Source organism: Vidua chalybeata, chromosome 4, assembly GCF_026979565.1.
Source record: "Vidua chalybeata isolate OUT-0048 chromosome 4, bVidCha1 merged haplotype, whole genome shotgun sequence".
NCBI lineage: Eukaryota > Metazoa > Chordata > Aves > Passeriformes > Viduidae > Vidua > Vidua chalybeata.
Window position 1 is genome coordinate 64,687,677 of NC_071533.1, and position 20,338 is coordinate 64,708,014.

General features: G+C 42.8%; 1 protein-coding gene across 4 annotated transcripts; it reads right to left on the reverse strand.

Moving 5' to 3' along the window:
* Window positions 1–3,355: 3,355 nt before the first annotated feature.
* Window positions 3,356–12,376, reverse strand: LOC128786937 (neuropeptide-like protein C4orf48 homolog). 4 transcript variants are annotated; one of them, XM_053940690.1, is made up of 4 exons: window positions 12,284–12,376; window positions 9,791–9,931; window positions 7,998–8,086; window positions 3,356–3,895 (listed from the first exon to the last, which is right to left on the reverse strand). In XM_053940690.1, exons 2-4 carry the CDS (start codon window positions 9,912–9,914, stop codon window positions 3,824–3,826), a joined length of 285 nt encoding a protein of 94 aa, XP_053796665.1. In that variant the 5' UTR covers window positions 9,915–9,931; window positions 12,284–12,376; the 3' UTR covers window positions 3,356–3,823. The 4 variants fall into 4 exon arrangements, with proteins under 4 accessions (XP_053796665.1, XP_053796662.1, XP_053796664.1 ...); XM_053940687.1 differs by lacking the exon at window positions 12,284–12,376 and adding an exon at window positions 12,021–12,144; XM_053940689.1 differs by lacking the exon at window positions 12,284–12,376 and adding an exon at window positions 12,021–12,096 and having other exon boundaries at window positions 9,791–9,936.
* Between the last annotated feature and the right edge of the window lie 7,962 nt (window positions 12,377–20,338).

A 20,338-nucleotide genomic window follows, 5' to 3' on the forward strand; every position in this document is an offset into this window, starting at 1 on the left:
GGCTAATGAAGACAAGCTGATGTCTTAGCAGGTTTTCAGAAAGTTCATGGTTCAGAGCAGGAATCAAATGATGACAGCCCTGACTGTGAGGAAGGAAAAGTGTAGGCAGATCAATGTAAAAATAGAATATCTGCAGATACTTGCATTTCTTTTCTTGTGGCATCCATGCCTGGAACTCTTCTTCTTATACTTTAAGTCACTTTTTAAACTTCAGGTGTTTGGAGGTCTTGAAAATATCATCTCTGCCACTTCCCAACTCTACAAAGCCACAGCTGGAGCAGCAAGATGGAGTTGGAAGGCTAAAGAATATCTACATGGAGACTAAACTGCAAACCCATATAAATGAATTCTATGCTTGAAACTGGAGTAACAGGCCAAAATATTTTACATTGTGATTTTTATTTAATAAGTTGACAATACCTAAAGGTGTGATGGCCACCTGACAGTGCAATTAACATCATTTCTCTGCCCCAGACAGCTTTCAGTGCAGTCACAAAGCAAGAGGCACCACGTAATGTAGAACAGGGAATAAAACAGGACAAGGTGGACAGTGAGAAGGATGCAGGAGTGTTCTGATGACCCCATTATATTTGTGTGTAACAGTTTGGATTTAACAGGAACCTTTTGGATTTTGAGGAGAAAGAAAATGCACATCTTGTAAGAGGCACAGCAGCAGATTTCTAGCACCTGGAACACACAGTAGGTCAAGAGCATCATCCTCATGTTTGCTCTGGCCCTGCTTCCAGCAGGTTTTGTTCAGTGCATCCCACTGCTTGTTTGCAAAGAGACAGCAAACAGCCATTTTCTGGTCACTTATGGTTTCATAAACTTCTGTCACCCTCTTCAGCCAGCTCTTGACTAGACTGAAGGTTTCCAGTCTGTACACTGCTTCTGTTTATCCTAGCTCCTTTGTCAGCACTTTATATGGTTCTGCTGTACTCTTGTTCTCTATAAAAATGGTCTTGAGTCTTCCCACTCTGTCATACTAAACCTGATTTTACATATTCAAATTCTTCAAAAGTTTCTTTTCACTTGCCCAGAACAGATATTCTAGTTGCTGGGTGCAATTCCCACACCTCCCTGCCAATGCTTTTTCAGATCTGGTGGCATATTTGCCGCTCTCCTGTCATTTGGGTGGTTTTGAACAAGAATTAATACAGAACAGTAACTGAATGAAAAGAAAATAGGTAAGGTGAACTTTAAAGGAGCATGCAAAAATCTCCACTAGGAAAATCCTGCTTGTATTGGAGCTTCTGCAGACTGAAAGGAATCTTAAATTTTTCAGATTCTGAGGAAGACAATGAGAAAGTTATTCATTCCCCTTTCCCCATGTATCTCCCTTCTGGCTGGGTCAACAGCCCAATTCTGTCCTGTGTTTCACTTCCCCAGTTCCAACAAAGTGAATCATGAAGTAGAGGTGCAGCAAAATGACTGAAGGAATTCCAAATGGTCAGGTTTTCTTTTGTTCAAGCCAGTGTCTGTGCAATCACCAAGGGAAAAATTCATGAAGATCTATAGGTGTTTCCATCTGGCAAACATGGCTGGGTTCTTGTCCACACCTGTAACAGGCCAGTGAGATTACACCAGGCTGGGGGACAGTCCACAGACTAATCCAGAATAATTCGTCTGAAACTGAGCTGTTCTGGGACTTCCTCCAAGTTCTGCAATAGGAATGTTCATTTTTTGGTAAAAAGGGGTCCTTCCACACAATGTCTTCCCTGAACAGGCAAGTTCCTCTTCCCTGGGAATGAGATGATGTTGCTCACACCATAGTCACTCACTCCATGGTAAATTGGTGTGTCACTCATTGCTCTGGCAGTGATGCCAGCTGGACTAAAGGGGCTGCTGACCTGAGGAGCATCAACCTCACCACCCACACCTGCAGAGACTACAGAGGCACCAGATGGAGGGGCCTGGAGTGCCCTGAGAAATCCCTGGGATTGGAGGAGGGCAGTGCCAGAATGGAAGAGGGAACTGAGGTTGAAATGGAGAGGAGAGAGAAGGCAGGTTCAGAGCAAAGCAGGGGAACAAAGCCAAGCTAGAACAAGATGGGGACAAGCCAAGTGCAGCAAAAGCCAAGGAGCCCTGAGAAGCCATTGTGCTGCAGCCAGGACCAGCTGAAGTCCTCCAAAGGAGGCTTTGCTCCCAGAAATCCTGAGTGCTCTGCCATGGATAAGGACTGCTGCCCCTTCCCACTCTCTGGGAGGGGAGCTGCAGGTGAGGCTTGCACTGATTGACTTTGCCAAGCAGCCTGAAGTGAGCAGTGCCAGTGCTCCCATGCTGTGTGAATGGACTTAGTGAAAAACATACAATTCCCTGAGGGAATTTGGGAAAATAACATCAGCATCCACTCTCCCACTCACACTGGGCTTCTGTGCTGGCCTGTCCCCTGGTCACACACAGAAGGGCATGCTGCACTTCTCAGTGTACAGGGATGGGTTTTCCCAGCTCTGGACAGGTTTGGGAAGCCACTCAGGTCCCTGTGGTGTTCCCCTGCTCCCCCAGCTGCAGCAGCAGAGCAGTAGTTGTATTTCCTCTCTCATCCACTTCCAGCAAAGTCACACCAATTTATTTACAGAAGCACAGCCACAGGCAGGAACTTTCTTGCAAATTCAGCTGAAGAGATTTTTACCTTCAGATGTCCCATCCACTTCCCAAGTCAAGTCTCAATGCTGGAATAATTTGAGACAGCTCTAAAGCACATCAGACAAACTCTAAGCACCTCCTCACAGTGCTCAGCCTATTTCAGACTTGTGAGTGGACACAGCATCTTAGAATAAAGGGGGAGAGGTGAGGATGAAACAATCTCAACTTTCAGGTCTTCCTTCATGGCTGAAACAGAAGGAGCAGTTTCCAAAGGCACCTACAAGGGAAAACCAAAACATTTGGAGTTCAGTCCATCACAGGATGGACCAAATGTGTGTGGCCTAATCCCTGTGTTTCACTTGAAGCAAAATAAGGCACAGTCTCACAAAGAAACTTCTTGGCACTGCATGGAGCTGTCCTTCAATGTGATGTTGAGCAGTTGCAGGTGGCAGCATTTGCCACAGCTGGAACTGGTCAGGCTACCTAGTCAGACCCTGATTCTTTTTACTCTGCCCGTTTGACCTGCTAAAATAAAGCTACTCAGAAATTCACTAGGTTAACAATGGGGTGTTCAGGGAAGGAGGGGAAGAAACCAAACATTTTAATTAAGGAAAATAATATTCTTCTTCAGGATAACAGAGGGCTCAGCACTGAGAGATAAACTGTTTTGGTCCAAGAACAGCAGATGTGTAGCTCCTCATGACACACCCCATTACATCTGATGGAACTACAACGTGCCTGAAGGTGGGCACAGCACAGACAACAAACAGAAAAGGACTTCATCATCTTTAATACACAGGCAAAGCCTACAGAGACTACAGTGTCATGTCTCAATGTAACTGGGTAAGTTGCCACAGACATACGTTCATATTAAAGACAAAAAACAGCTGCATGTGTCTCTAGGGGACTGTCCTCCAAAATTATCTCAGGGGATTACACTTGGCAAATTGATTTAAAAATCAAAGCAGGTACATTCCCCCCCCCCACCCCCCCAATATCAAGTAACAGATTTACTGAATTGAGCCCTTACTGGCAATCCAGCAGATGTGAAAACAGGGTACTTTTTTAAAAGGGTACTTTAAAAAGATACAGAACAGACAAATACATCAGACACAGGCCCCAGTTTCAGTACATTGGGGCATACATGCTTGCCACATGAACTCCATAAAGCTGTATTTTATACAGCTGCATTTTAAAAACTGCTGGACAGGTGAGCCTCCTCAGGGGTCTCCAGGGTTCAGTTCAGTAGATTGGCAGCTACGCAGTCGCACAGATTTCTCTTTTCCACCTGAAGAAGCAGAGTTTCTGTCTATAAGAGGGAGGAACAACATCATCAAAAAACAAATGTCAACATTGTAAAACTAATTAGCTCCCAAAGAAAATTCCATTTTATTTTTATTCTATGATTTGGAACTAGTGGTATGAGGTGAATTTTGGGGTAAAAATCAGACATTGTTTACTGCTCTACAAAATGATTTTGCTTTTGTGGTATTAATTGGCATACCAACATAGCATTACTTCCTGTGACATGGAGAAAGTTTTTTTTTTTTCTTATTTCAACAGCACAAACTAGAGCATAAGCTCAGAAATTCATTAGAGGCTTAAGCCTCCTCCCCACCCCTCCCAAATCATGTCAGAAATTTTATTTTACTTAAAAACAGACTCCAAATTTAAAATTAGACTGTGACTCTCATTGAAGAAATTAACTTCTGTTTCTCTTTAACTTTCTCCTGATAATACAAAACTTCAGTAGTTACTGATAATATTCTTTGGAGCCTAAAAGAGATGAGAGGTGCTGAGCTGGCATGGAGCCATCACAACTCAAACACGAGATGAGATTCCTGGCTTCTTTAAGGAAAGGGGTCCCAAACTGGTGAAAGCAGAAGTCTCTGGGTTCAACAGAGGTTCATCAGTATCAGGAGATCTCTGTTGCCCACAGATCCCTGGTTCTGAAGCAACGAGGGTGGATTGGGAACTTCTGAGAGCTGGAGCTGGGCATGATCTGAAAGGCTGCACCCTCTCAGCCTTCCTGTGTGAGAAAGGGTTGGGGACCAGGGAGGGGACAGCAGGGTACATAAGGAAATTTGGGAATCCTTCCTGCCTAGAACATACACACACACTTGGGTTTTCCTGGCTCTCTGGAGCACTTGTTGCTTCAGTAGCAGCATGATGCAGCAGATATGTTTGACATCAACATCGTATCTTCACCTCAGTTTGTCTACTGTGAGCTAAAGCTGTACCTGAAAATCAGCCTGATCCAAGAGAATTCCCCCTTTATTGTCATGGGACAATACTGGGACTTCCCCAGTAGCTGTGGGAAGTCCACTCACCAAATTTATCCCCACTGGTGGAACCAGCTACACATGAAAAAAAGGCATTATGAAGACTACCAGCTGTAAATGCCAATCAAACCCATCCTTAATCTGCCTGACTTGCAATTTCTGTGTGAGATGGAGTTGCCATGTGATTAAAGGCTGTGTTTTAAAAGCTGTGTCATCCATTGGCCCACATCAGCTAAAGGCACTTAGAGCAGAGCTGGGCTGAAGCATCCTGCTCTGCACTTGCCTTGTTAGTGCAGGAAAAGCCATCTGCTGCTCAGGCTTTTTTTTTTTTTTTTTTTTTCCCAGATGATAAATCTCAGGAAAAAAACCACAACCCTGTGGTTTTGTATTAAATCAGGTATCAGTTTTGATTGTTTCAGCTGCCCTGCAAAGCTGAAAAGATCTGGTCAGACTTTGCTAATCATTGAAAAGACATTCAATCACCACCTTCTCACCACCTCACTGACATCATTTGCCATGGTTTGAATAAGGGAGGTTGACAGCATGCCAACATTTTTGGAGCTGAGCCCCAAGGCTGCTTACCATCTTATATATCTTTAATAACATTTTCAAGCCTTTATTTTCAGGGACACATCTAGCTTACTGTGCTTTAAACATTATAAACAACCACAGACAGTTTGTTAAGCAACAAAGAGCAGTGGCTGTGGTGGGAGCAGCTCCCTCCCAGCAGCACAAGGCTCCTCTCCCCAGTTCATGATCACATATGGCACTTTGGCTGAGTGGTGAACCACAGATATTCGCAGAAAATACTGCCCAGAGTTAATTCTCACTGCCAAAACAACTATCCAGCCTGCTCTGAGGGACCAGCAGCAACAAAAACCAGGACAGAGAAGGGTAAACAGATCAGATATGTGTAGAAATCAGCCTGTCAGAAGTGGTCTGTGACCCTTCTGGTGCAGCCAGCCTGACAATTAGTGAGGGACCATCACACCAGGGTGGGTTACAAACAGCCAGCATTGGAAAAAGGAAGGAGATCCAGTTGATGGCCTTCATGAAAGGGTCTGTGATCTATGCCATAGTCAGTTTGCTTTGAGACACCATGTAGATCAACCCAGGGCCAAATGAAGTGTGAAAGCTCTTGAGCAATATTCTTGTGCAATAAAATTATATACAGGCTTCCCCTGTAGAGAACTGCAGGGTAAGATGTGCAGGAGGAATTAAATGAGAATTTCCTCTCTAAGCATTTGGGAATCCCTCCCCCTCCAACACAGTTAGGAGCTGCTTAGTCATCATCTAACAATCTTGCCTGCAAACAAAGGAGAGTTTTTCAAGGAAATTAATGTCTTCAGTGGGAATATTAACAAAGGGAATTGTATTTTCAGGGACAGGAATATTTACCCCACAAAGCAGCAAAACAGACTAAAATAGTCAAATGTGAAATATATGTGGCTGAAAGCAGTGGTCCTAAAGCCCTGAGATTGCATTAAATTGTGCCACAGCTGAATAATAAAAGTAAGAATTAAAATAAGAAGACAGTTCCAAGAAGTTCTCAACTGTTAAATATTTCCATGTCTTTTGAGGACGTAGGCAGAATTCCTAGCTTAATAACTGGAATAGGCCTGTTCCAGTCATGGGGAACTGAAGGATTTCAATATGAATTTAATTATTTAGATTTTAAAGTGATAGGTTTGTTTTCATGGGAATATGTCACATTTTCAGGCTTGCTGTCAAATCTACAAGTGTGAAAGCCAATAATAGGACATTAATCTCAACTGACATTTTTTCTATCCTCATTTTATCTCTTTGGCTGCATTTTATTTTTATTTTTTTAAAAAGTATTAAAACACAGTTGCTATCTTTGGGGTTCGTATTGCTATTTCTGCTCTGGAGATCTGTGTTTTATAAAGTTTTTCTCTTGGTCTGCAAGCTGAAGGTTTCATAAAGGTCACTGCCATAGCCAGATACCCAGAGAAAACTTCAGGAGATTTTGCATCAAGATGTAGTTCTGATGAAAAGTTCAAAGGTTTGTAGAAAGAATAGGCGTGCTAGTACCACTTTACAGCACAATCTGAACATCTTGTTTGGGCTGCATAAAGTGCTCAGCAGATTCATTAGCAAGATTTCTTCACGAAGCCCAAAATATATTTGACCTGTAATTATTGAACAGATTTTGTTTAGCTGTAAATGTGCTACATACCAATCTGGTTCTGCTGGAATGTTTGTTTATTTTTTTGTAGTATGTCACAATTCAAGGCATCTTCATTCATGCACTTGTATTTTCACCCAAACATCGAGGACCCTGCTTGAAATAACCTCAATTCATTCCTCAAAGACAATAGTTCACAGCCTTTGACCTGTGAACAACCTTGACCACAAATCAGAAAAGTTTCAGTGCTTTCTGTTGCACAATCTGTGCAGGAGTATATCTATAGCCCTTCAGCTAAAGGGCACACAGGAGGTGGGGACAAAGCCACCCTCCTGGGACACCACCATCTGACAGCAGCTGGGACACAGGCAGGCACAGATTGCAGGCTGCAGCAGCAAGAGACAGATTCAACATCCCCCACAGAGGGCAGGTACCACCCCCGGCAGATTCTGCACACTGACTGCAAGCCAAACAGGTTTCATTCCCTATGCTGTTCTACTTTGTGGCATTTTTCATCATTATGAAATCAGAGAAATGTAAAAACTCTCTATGTTTCCTCCCTTAGCTTCTCCACAGGGATAAAAGCACGTGCAGGGGAGTGGTTTATTTTAGTAGGCTTTCCTTTTGGGTAATAAATATAAATGATACTCCCACCTTACTCCCCCTGACATAAAAACAAAGGTGTGTGCTCAGCATTTGGAGTGAGAAAAGCAGCACTAATGGATCTAATTTGGCAAGAGAAGGGGAGTCAGTTCACACTTTCCTATACTTCCTATTGTCCCTGATACCCCAAAGCAGAAGAATTCCACAGATTACTGCATAGACAGGTGAAATGTAATTAACCAGCCTCACCTTAGAACACGGGACAGCACAATTCACTAAGTATGCAAAATCCATCCACCTTATCTACTTTTATCTACAGAATTTTCTTTTATCTTGGAGAAAAGAAAAAAAAAAAAAAAAGACATCTAATGTTGCCTTACCCTTGTGTCTAGATTATATGCTGTCTTCTTTAAATCCTGCAGAGCTCTCTGCATGAACTCAAAGGCATGGCAATCAACACAGGGGCGGCCTAGGAGAGCATTCAGTAGAGAATCATGACTGTATGGCAGGAAGAATTAACTAGAAGGATTAAACAGTGATTTTGAGTATCAGAAAGAGCTACAGAAAAGAGTCCACAGGGTAAGTACTGATGTTGGTACTCCTGAACAACCCAGGTAATTTTAATTGGTTCACTGTGGTGGTCCACCCAGTCTCTCAATTATAAAAGAATTGTTTCAAATTTACATGAATATTTTTCTTCCTGCTATATTGCTGTTCCCCTCTTCCTTCCACAGCTCATTGTATGGAAACATTAAACCCTTAACTTGAGCCTTTCCTTTTGCTCCACTAACCCTGGGTACATTTTCTACCTTATAGTCAGATTTTTCAGAAATTATGTCTGAAAACATGAACCTGTTCCCTAGAAAAATCTTGTCTCCTAATCTAACAAATGTGAGCTCTAGAAAACTAATGGAATAAAAATGACAATATCATAAAGACAAACCACTTCAGCCTCTAATTTTGAATATGATACAGCTTTGCCCAAACAAATGCCCTGTTATCAGCAGGCATTGCTGGTAAGCAGAACTGCTGCAATCTGGATTTATTGGAGTGTATAAGAGAGTGTTCCCAGATCAAGACACTCAGACTGAAGGCCACAAGGCTTGCTTTGCCTTGATCACCACGTAACACAGATCTGTGCCCTAGCAGACAGCAAATACAGACAGCACCAAACATCTTGAACTCATCAGGCTCACCAGACAACCTCACCAGAAATACTGCACAAGAGAGAAATTCTGAGCCCAGGTTTAGTTTGCTCTCTGGGGTCTGGTGTGAATGAAAGGATGGAATCAAGGCTAATGTTGGAAAATGCTGCTGTGCCTGTGTCCTGTCTGTAAGCCCCTTTTGCCAACGCTTGATGTTGGACTGTACATGTTTCTGACACGCTGGACAATGAGCTTCCAGCTCAGTGAGTGAGTGATCTGAGTGCTAACCAGCAACCAGGAATTCTGCCTGCTGGAGAAGGGGAGCCTGCCAAATTCTTTACCTAGCTAAGAAAAAAAAAAAAAAAAAAAATATATATATATATATATATATATAAAACCTCCACATTACAGAGTATTAATGACCTGCTCCATCATTGTTGTAGCATCACCCAACTTCAGTGCTGCTGTATTTACACTGGACAAAAGGAAGGACAGCAGTTCTTCACATCAACAATTTGATGCAAGGTCATTATGCTTATAAAATAAAATAAACTCAACACAGATCAGCAAAGAAGAATTAGATGGTTGAAGGCCCTAAGACTAGGTGTTGACAAAACGCTTTCTTGGCACCTTCATTGTGATTTTTTTAATAAAAATACATGACTTTAAAAAAGCAAACATTCTCAAGAACAAAATATAATGAACAGACAATGTCAGTTGAAAAAGAACAAGCCTCAGTAATGTCTCTGAAAAGCAAACATGGTGATTGCTGGCATAGAAAGGGCTAACACAATGGACAGAAGAAAAGTGGCAGAACTTCAGCAACAAGCAAAGACAGCAACAGGCAGAGAGTGAAGAGCTTTGGATGCAGGAGCAAAACAGCACTGGTAGATGATCAGGCTGTGGTTTTAAAACAATGTAGGCAAGACATATCCAAAATAGTTTAAATTATTTGGGCAAACTTCAGAGTCCTGCAACATGAGAACTGCAGTAGAGGCTGTAGGAGAGGACTGCGGGGTGGTACCTACTTTCAGCTGGTATGGCTGTTCCTGCTTCTTGGTCAGCTCTGACAGGCTCCGTGACAAGTAGTGCAACCACAAAAATGAAAGGAGCTGTAAGGACGGCTCTCCTCAGAAGGCAGGGTGCCAGCATCTTGGGAAGGGGTACTTCTGTCCTTGTCAAGAGACAAACAAGTTAGTGAAGGAACACTACAGAAACACAAGGGTTTTGTTACAAAGAAATTCATGTCCCTGATGGCTAAAGCATTGTCAGTCTTCCTCTGAAAGAAAACAAAATACCAGAAGGTCTAGAGCATGGAGAAAAGTTCTCTGTACCTTCCCAGAGTGTGCATAAAACTCAACTGTGAGAGAATATCCCTACACTAGATAAGAAGTCCCTAAAGTGTCCTTGGTTTCATTTGAAGGCCAGGATGCCAGCAGCTTTGCCTGGGCTTTTTTCTGTGCCTTTTGTCTGTGACTTTTTTCTAACTACACAGTCACAGACATGAATCTGGAGAGCTGGTTCACTGTTATACTTTGAGATCAAAACTTCAGGGATTACAGAGCTGGCTGAAACAGAACCTGGAAACAAGGCCTTTGGACAATGACTTGCTTTACTGCATCATCTTCTCACAAGTATAATAACCAAAGGTAACCACTCCCATTACACAGCATGCTAATTATAAAAACTCCTTTATGAAAGTATTTGAAGGAAAAGACTTTTGTTAAACCTCAACAAATTCATAGGTAGAATTTCTAATGGTAAATCCATCAAAACTCTTTGACCTTCTGTTTCCCCTCCTAATCTGGGCTTCAGGCCATTATTTGCAGCCATCCATTTGTTCTTGAACATCACAGCCAGGCCACACCATGCCCAGACCTTGGTACAACTTGGTCCAGCAACAGTTTCCCTTCACACAGAGGCAAGTTTTTTTATAAGTTTCAAATTAAGTATTTTCTTGACCCAACAGGTTGCAAGCACTTGTTAGAGACTTAAGCCAAGCCTCAAGGACTCTGGCACACTGCTAGGGTGTTCCTTAGCTCAGCCAAGTTTACCTTTCATTCCTGTACAGCAAAATGGAAGAAAGACAGACTAAAATAAGGCTAAGTTAAGGCAATACAATAAAATTCACATAAAAAATTCTTTCAGCTAACTGTGGGAAAGCAGGACAACATCCTGTCTCTTTCTGATTTTCAAGTTGGTGCTTACTGAGCAAAAGATGTTGCATAATAGCATTAGATCTGCATGTACTGAATGCAAGAGCACAGCACTCCCCAGAACAGATTGTATTTCACATTTAGAAAGACAGTAGAGGGAGGCAGGAAAGGGAAGGGTTTTCCCCATTTTGCCACAAAGACAGAACAGAACAAAACTGTTCTTCAATATGTGCAATACACCTTTTCAGACACAGCTAAAGTGAAGCTGCAAATTCTGCATGAACACTTGCAGCATGTGCAAACCAGCAATTCAGCCAGGGAAGGAGCAGCATTATACACATCCCCTTCCTGTGCTCCTCAACCTAAACACAAGAGTAGGGAATGGTTCAGAAGCAAGACTTAAACATGTACAAGTAGAGTCACAGATATACTTGAGCCCAAGGCAACAAAAAGATAGGGTAATATAATTTCTATAGCCTCATACTGGGTTTCCTGTTGCACCCACTATTTAGATCTGATGTGATCCTTTTTTTTTTTATCGTTACCATCCCTAAAATAAAGGACTTAAAATCACTACAAGTGACTTGGGTTTTCTGTTTTAATTAATGTTGATCTGCAATCAAAACAAGTACAATCAAAAATACCAGTCTTTGCAATAGGATGCCGCAGAGTGACTCCAAGTAATAGTAAATTAGGACAACACCAGCCTCTTCTGGAAGTACCTGATGAAGAAGCCCCTGGTCAGTAGGAGCAGAGGCTATGCTCATACTTGACTATGAGTACTACAAAGGTTCAACAAAACAAAACAGACACACTGTTAAACTTTCTTTGGGTGCCTTACCCATTACCCACCCCAGAGTCAGCTCAGCTTTGTATATGAGCCCCACTGCAAAACAACTGCTCCTGTAGTGCAGCAATCGTCTTAAATCACACCTAACTCCTGCCTCTTAGTTATTGCACGGGAATTTGCAAGGAATAATCATGACAGGCTTAGAAGGGTGGTCTCTTTCTGCAGTGCAGCTGGGAACAGAGACAGATCTGTGCATGGACTTCTATGAAAGAGAAAAGTCACCCCCTTTAACAAAGGAAAAAATATCAGTACCTGATCTTTCTCTTGTCTTTGTGATGGTTTCTTTGAAATGGCCGCTGCAAACTGCTACGAGAAAAAGTGCAGCATTTCTGAGCATGTGCACTGTCTCTTTTTAACCTTCTCTGAAAGAGGTTATTACTATGGGGAGATTTCTGCCATGGCAACAATGCAGAGCACTGCAGCACGCAGCGCAGATTTAAAGAGGCACGGCTGTGTAGCCCAGGTCTGGGGAAGGATGTTTCTGCTCTGACATGCAAGATCCAGCAGTGACTCACCTGCTCTGGGTAAGGTTTTTAAAGCCAGGCCATTTGATTAATCTCTCTTGAAGTCTGCTGAGTGCTTTTCCTGAAGTCTGGGCAGCTGGATGTGGTGCCTGGTTCCAGCAACTTGCCTCCCTAGAGCTTGAAAACAACCATGACAAGCTACAGCTGCTTTATGGGAGATGAGGAGAGAGCAGGGATTGCACTCAGGAATTGCTCAGTGCACTGCCTGCCATTTGAGTGGTTCTGACTTATAGGGGTCATAAGCACTCATGCCTGCTTTCCCAGGTGTTTCTGTGATTCCAGTCCCAGGGCTGCCAGGAGCAGCTGCAGCCACTGAAACTCTGAGTGGGAGCTTGAGCCCAAAAAACTCAGAACCCCTCTTTTCCAGCCTGCACTTCTATCCCCCTTGGAATGTCCTGTGAGCTGCACTCCAGGACAACACTGACTGCACTTGTTCTGCATGCAATAAAACAATGGAATGAAGATGATAAAAGTGATTTTTTCGAATGAAAGCTAAGTTCAGAGATTACACCATCCCCCAAAACCATATTTCCCATCACAAATTAGACACTAGCAGTGCTTGTTTCAGAGAGAATGAGCCCAGCTGAGGGCAGGCACAGCACTGAGGAGCATGCACAGACCTTCACTGTGTTTGCTTTAGCTGGTTCAGAGGAGACCCAATCTTCAATAATTTCATGGTGAAAGTTGGAGGCATTCTGTGCCCAGAAAGGTCAGGCACACAACCCTTTCTTTCATGAGCAGAAACCCCTTCTCAGAATTATGACTGAATTGCTGGCTAACATTTTTCTTTTCAACTTGCTCTATATAACCTGTCTCTCCTCTATAGCCCAAGAGGAATGGTTTGCTCCCATTAATTCTGGTAAGTAAGTAAGAAGCTAAAATCTCAGCTTGTTCAGTGTGTAACTGCTGCTGTATGAAGTTACAGCATCCATGAGCAGAGTCAAGAGGGGATTAATTATTGTACTGCCATCCTTATACATCACAAAAACAGAAATCAGGGGAAAATAATTTTTAGAGACTTTTCTGTTGGGAAAACAAGATTGAGCATTGCAGAGATGACCATTTGGTCTGATTTAGTATTTCCCTATACATAAATTACAAATGCTAAACTTTATTCATGATCACTCTCCACTCTCTAATCTCACACCTTGGCCTGTCTTCCTGACAAATAACATAGATATTCATATAGACACACACACACCACCTGCCCCCCTCTCTATATATGGCTTTTCTTAGCCTGATCATTCCCAGTAAATCTGTTCTCCTGAATCCTGTGCTTCCTCTATCACAACAGTAACACCAAGGAGCCAGTCCTGGTACCTTGGGTGTTATCACTGATTCATTCTTCTAGACCCATGCAATGGGCTTCCAATTCAACTAAATAAACTTGAAAAAATCTATTTCTGCCATTCAGATGCTAAATTGCTTGCTCTAAGCATCCCATACCAAGTATTGCAATGTCTCTTCTTTAGCCTTGTCTTAGATCTATTTATCCTTCAAGGAACAACTTTAATTTCAGCATTTTAAATACATTTCCTCTTTATTCACTTCTCTCCACTCTGCACCAGTTTTTCTCTTCACTGAAGCTAATATTTTCTTAAGTGGAAAACATCAATTCACCAAGGAGGAGATCTTCCATATTGGAGGTAGACATTCCATTTCAGGACATTTTTCATAGAATCATAGAATATCCTGAGTTGAAAGGGACCCACAACGATCATCAAAATTGAACTCCTGGCCCCGCACAGCACCATCCCCAAGAGTCACCCTGTGCCCGAGAGCATTGTCCAAACACTGCTTGAGCTCTGCCAGGCTGGTGCTGTGCCCACTGCCCTGGGGAGCCTGTTCAGTGCCCAGCCACCCTCTGGGGGAAGAACCTTTTCCTGATAGCCAACACAAACCTCCCCTGACACAGCTTCAGGCCATTCCCTGGGTCCTGTCTCTGTCACCACAGAGCAGAGATCAGTGTCTGTCCCTCCTCTTCCCCTCTCGAGGAATTTGTAACTGCACTGAGGTCTCCCCTCAGTGTCCTCCAGGCTGAACAGACCAAGTGCCCTCACCTGCTTCCTGTATGGCCCCTCCAGACCCTCACCATCCTCATGGTCTCCTTTGGGCACTCTCTAATAGTTTAATGTCTTTTTTATATTGTGGTGTCCAAAGCTGCCCCAGCACTTGAGGTGAGGCCACCCCAGAGCAGAGCAGGACAATCCCCTCCCTTGTCTGGCTGGAGATGCTGGGCCTGATGCCCCCAGGACATGGTTGGCTCTCCTGGCTGCCAGGACACACTGAAAAATTTTGAATTTTTGAAAGTTTTGAAATTTTTATTTGGAAAATGTTTTTAAAATATTATTTTGACAATTTTCAACTTTTGATAATTTCTGGCTTCCTAATTCAGAATTATTTGTTTTTTAAACTAAGATCGACACAATAAAAATATATTGCATAGTCTGTTCATAGAAGTGCGGAGTAGGAACAGCTCTCATGTTAAAGTTATTGAGGCACAACCCCAACAGAACATTATAAACCCAACAAAAACTTTCCTTCTCTTATATCCCTCATGCACAAAGCACAGGCCACAGAGATGCTAGCCCAAGGACACCTGAAAATTGGAAGTACAGACCAGGACTGGAACTATACAGCACCTGCACAACACCCTCACTGGTGTGCCCAAATTTGCAGTGGTGCTCATGAGGCACCATGGGTTGAGTGTGAAAAGTGGCATTTGTGTGAAAGCTGGAACAACTTGACTCCCCAGCTGCCCTTGGGGATCATTCATGAGGAAAGCAGAGAGAATTTATAGCTTCTTTTCTATAATGAAGTCGAACACAATGGATTTTTTTTCAAGATCCCCACCAGCTAAGAAACATCAAAGCATTGTTACTGAGATTTCATTTTTTCATCTTGATAGCACATGTCTTGATACTATAAATATTTCTGTGGGATTGGAAGAAAAGCTCGAGCCTTTACCTCTAAGCCTCTTCACTGCTTGGTCTCTCCTTGGCTCTTAAATCTAATATCCTGTCACTACAGAAAACTTTCTCCCTCACTAAAGAAAACAGATTCTGTCATTTCTCCTGGAGACACTTTTATGTTTTCTCATAGCCTGCCCCCTAAATCATGGGAAAAATCTCCCCACAAGGTACCATCTTGTCTTCTATCAACCACAGTTTTATGCTTTACCTCTGCCACGAATCCCATGAAGGAAAGCCTGGGGATGAATCTGGCTGGGGCTGTGGATGCCATGCAAATGTGTTTGTCATAGCAGCGTGTCCCTGCCCCACACCTCTGTCTGTCACCCCTGTCACCCCTGCAATCCTGGGCTGTGATATCTCGAGGGCAGGGCCTGTGTTTGCTCTTGTTGGTGCAGCACCACAAGGCTGGGATGTTGATAGAGGGCTGCAGGCACATGTGATGTATAATAAAGTCAAATTACCTAAAGCTGGTCTCATTCTCCCACACTCTGATATATGAGCTATTCAAAGAGCAAGCCTCTGATTCTTTTCCTTCCAGTGTAAAGCTCTTGGGATGTGTCAGAGTGACCGAATTAAGAAGCAAAGCCTGCCTTTGTTCCCTGAACAGGTCTCACCTATCTTGGTAGCAGCAAATAACTGCAATTGTTCCTCCTTCCATTTTCCCCACCAGTAATTTTAGGAACAATTTCCTTGTCACTAAATCCAAATCCCACAGTCCCCATCTGTCAGAGTATGGATCGCCTAAAGTCATTCTAGGATCCAAAAATCTTGAGTTTCAGCACAACCCTAAGGCTGGGCTCACATCCAAGTCTGACTTTTCCACACAGATCTTAGGGAGACCTGCACTTTCAGAACTACTTGCTGCTTTTTGGATGAGATGCTAAATTGGGGTCATATCTTCCTGCATCTCTCTGGGAGCTGAGAAGCATCTAAAAATCCCATGGTGATATTCAGGAAGGGTTATCGTTAACTGAGACATCCTTGGCTTGCACTCTCCCTGTGCACCCTCCTGCACACACATCTCTGGGGAATAAAGCTGTTGCTGGAGCTATTTCAGGGTATATAAGAGTTGCAACTTTAACTTGTTTGCAAATTCCACAGGGATGTCTTGAGTACTCTGCAGCAATTAAATATGCAGGCACTTGAATGGGCTTTGAACTAGAGGGGAACAAACCTCTTACTTCCCAAGCTTCTCAGTCTGGAACCAGACTTCAGAGTCCAGGGGCCTCTTTTAACACTGGAGAGATCTCTCAGCTGACAAACAGTGCCATTTTCCTTGCAAAGGCTGCTTGGAGAAAGAGCAATTGAGGAAACTAAAGTGAGATTGCTAAAATTGGAAGTTTATTGATGACCTTTTTTTCCTTAAAAAAAGGTGTTTATTATCCACAGTCTGCATCAGGGCTCTCAAACTACAGGAATCAGAAGACCACATTCAGAGGGCTCCAGATCCATTCTCTGCTTTATGAATCAGCTCTTTCACAGCCAAGAGACTGATTTAGGATTATTTTTATGACACCAATACTTGGATCTCATTGAGAATCAATAATTCTGACATTATAATCTCTATGATTTAATAGCCTAAAGATGGATGTACGCTCACATATTTGTGTTTGAAAATTGCATCTCTAACTTGATTTCATGTTTACAAGGTATTTGCAAGCTTATGGATGTAGCTTCTCCTTTATGCATTTTTTTTTCTCCTTTCTAGAATGACAGTGCTAGAAATTGCAAGCTGGATAATGCAGTACTATCCTGATGTTGCACTAGCTGTGACTGCACAGTTTTCAGCTAAAAGCTTACTCGTGTCTGCCTTTAAAACACCTTGTAAATTAATTCCTCATTTGTGATCCTGGGATGTTTTTAGACTGAAGCCAAAGGCAAACAAGCAATTAAAATTCTGTAAGTATCACTATAGTGGCCATAATCTTGGCTGAAATCCAGAAAAACAGAGCAGAACCATCAGTGTTAAAAGCATGGCTAGTTGGAGTCTAAGTAACTGAGTCAAGAATCAGTGATCAGAGCTGGGACAGATTCCTATCCTTAGGAGGTCCAGAACTGGATCCAGGCAGGGATCAAGTTCTACCACACACTCAATAACAGATTACAATCCTCAAATCCTCAAACTCATCTGGCTGTCATTCTGGAGGGATACACAGTGGTGGTCACTAGGGCAGGATGGGTTACTTGTTCCCTAGAGAACTTAGCTTCTAACTGTTGGCAAAAAAAAGTGTAGGTCTACAACCCTCAAAACAACAGATTATGTTGAGATTATGAAGAATCCTATGTCAGTTTTATTTACTAAGCTACAGTTTGTAGTAGCAACTACTGTTGACCTGTGTTAGTACTCCCAGTGCTGTCCAAATGGCCTGCAGGGCCTGTCCCACACAGCAGCTGGTGCCTTCCTGTGCTCTGACATCCAGACTCAGTTTCTAAGCAATGTGTCCTTTCATTCCTATCACCCTGGGGAATATCTCAGCTTTCTTCCACACTCATGCTCTTGGTTTAGTTATTGTTGGGTTTCACTGCACGTGGTTGTAACCCACATAGTGTATGCAGAAAGAGTGGCACTTAAATATCTCATGCCCCAGCAGTATCCAACTCATCTTACAGAACACAATCCTGCAGCTCTGAGATTATGCAGAATGTACTTTAAGAGAGCTGAGGACAAATCAATTTTGCTCAGGACATTTGTCTGCACGAGTAGCTTCAGAAGAAATATGGTGAATGCAGAGTCTGACCAGAATTAGAAAATGCTGCAAAATCTTCCTCTCAATAAAAGCCTTTCAATACTTGGCAACCTCCTGGGAGGTTGAAATGCTGAAATTTTCCACTGAAATGTTTCTTTTCCTCTTGAATTTCTCATCTTCACATCTGCCCACTTAAAAAGCAACAGAAGTCCCTACCATGGGGGGAGAAAAAAAGTGTATCTTAAGGAGTTGAAGATGTAGAAGGAAAACAAACAAATATGCCATGGTGAGAGGTGTATTAAAAAAACTCTAAAACAGATGGCATTTCAGTATGTGAAGGGGGCTTGCAAGAAAGAGGGGGACAAAATTTTTAGCAGGGCCTGTTGTGATAAGACAAGGGGTAATGGTTTAAAACTAAAAAAGTGTAGATTTCACCTAGATATGAGGAAGAAATGGTGGATGGTGAAACACTGGAAAAAGTTATCCAGGGTGGTGATAGATGCCTCATCCCTGGAAACATTCAAGGTCAGGTTGGACAGAACTCTGAGCAGACTGATCTAGTGGAAATGTTCCTGCTCATTGCAGGGGGTTTGGCCTTTAAAGGTACCTTTCAACTCCTTGATTCTGTGATTCCATGAACTACAAAGTCTTGCTCACTTTGTCATGTCCCATTACCATAATTTCTGTGCATTACTGGTTTCAGAAATTTAGACCTTACAAATAAAGAAAAAGGCGATTTTCACTGTTGTGGTGGAACCCAGAGCTGTCAGGATGCTGTAAGCAACTCTGTCTGATAGGTGAATCTGCCTGCCAAAGCAGCCAAACACCTCTTCCAAAATTCAGCACTGCCTGTGTGGGAGTTGGACAGGAGCTTATACAATTTTAATAGTTTGAAACAGTGCTTATGTTTAAAATCAGGAATAGGTTGTTTACAGTGCAGCCAAATTCTCAAGGTGAGGAGGAAGAGAACTCACAGAAGATATTTTACCAGGTGCTCAGAGATATGCACAGGACAGCATGGCATTTGAGAGAAAAAGAAAGAAGTGTCTCAGCTGAGCACTTCCTTTTCTTACTTAGCCTCTGCTCCTTTCATATACTGCTCTTGTCTCTTAGATAACTTCTGCTGTAATTACTCATTCTCTCTAGCTTTTAGTTCTTTGTCCCCATTTGACATCTTTTGTCTCTCAGCCTCTGTTATTCTCCAATGCTCAGCTGCAGTGTTTGAATGCTGACCCATGTTTGGGCACTCAGCTTTCCGAGTGCATTTTATCAACCCTCCAAAGAAATAGTTGCTTCTGCACATCTCCCCTGCCTTATCCCTCTGCCAAAATGCTACTGTTCTGTAGAAGGATGGCTGGAAGAAGCACATTGGCTTCTTATCCCCTTAAGTCTGGCACAATGGACAACAGAGTGCATTGTAAAGGGCACTGGAGTGTCACTGAATGAGCCCTCTCTTGTCCCACCTGCCAGAATCAGCATCATCAGCTCGGCTGCCTCGCTGCCCCTAACACAGCTACAGCCAAACAGGCTGCAAACACTGAGGTGAATGTAGAACAAAGGGAAACTCCTGCTCTTAAAAGTCACACAACCACCCTGAGAACCCCAAACACACCTGGGAAGCTCTCAAAATACTGAGCTAATGAGTGGCACAGGTTCCCTGAGATCAATCAGTCATTCAGTATGGGTGCTGGGCCTGTGCTCAGTCAGTGTTTATCAGATATTTGGGTACAGCAAGACACAAACATGCATTTTTTAAAAGGAGAATGTTATCGGTAGGGGAGGGATGAGAGAAAAAGCTGCCCAATCCATCTCCCAAAAAATAACAGCTGGCTCCAAGGTGAACAGGAGGCTGTACAAGTGCGGGAAAGGCCCTCTCTAGAGGTTCTTGGTCTTTTTCACACTGAATCCCATCTTGCCTTTTCTAGAACTTTCCACTTGATTTTAGGGATATGGGAAAGACAAGGCAGTAACCACCTGGTTATTTCTCTTCATTTCTTCTGGGTGAGGAGTCTGCAATAGGGAAGACCATCCTGTCCCCAGGAATGTGAGCAGTCCACAGTACCCTCCCACATTATTTTAGGTGCTGCTTGAATTATAATGCACAAGATACTTCTCATGTCCACATCCCAAAAATGGAAAGAGCAAGGGAGAGCTCTTGGTTGCATAAGTATTTTTCTCTCGCCAAGGAATCTTCTCTGGGCCAGCATCCTGCATTTTTATCCCTGAGAGCAGTGTCCTCTCCTCAGAAAACAGGTATCTTTAACTTCATTTCCCATTTCCCACTATGGGAATTTCTGGAAATTGCATCAGGACGAAGAAAAGGAGATTATGTGAGAGTTAAAAAACCCACTTTTTCAAAGCATAAATTCCTGCAATGTCTGTGCTAA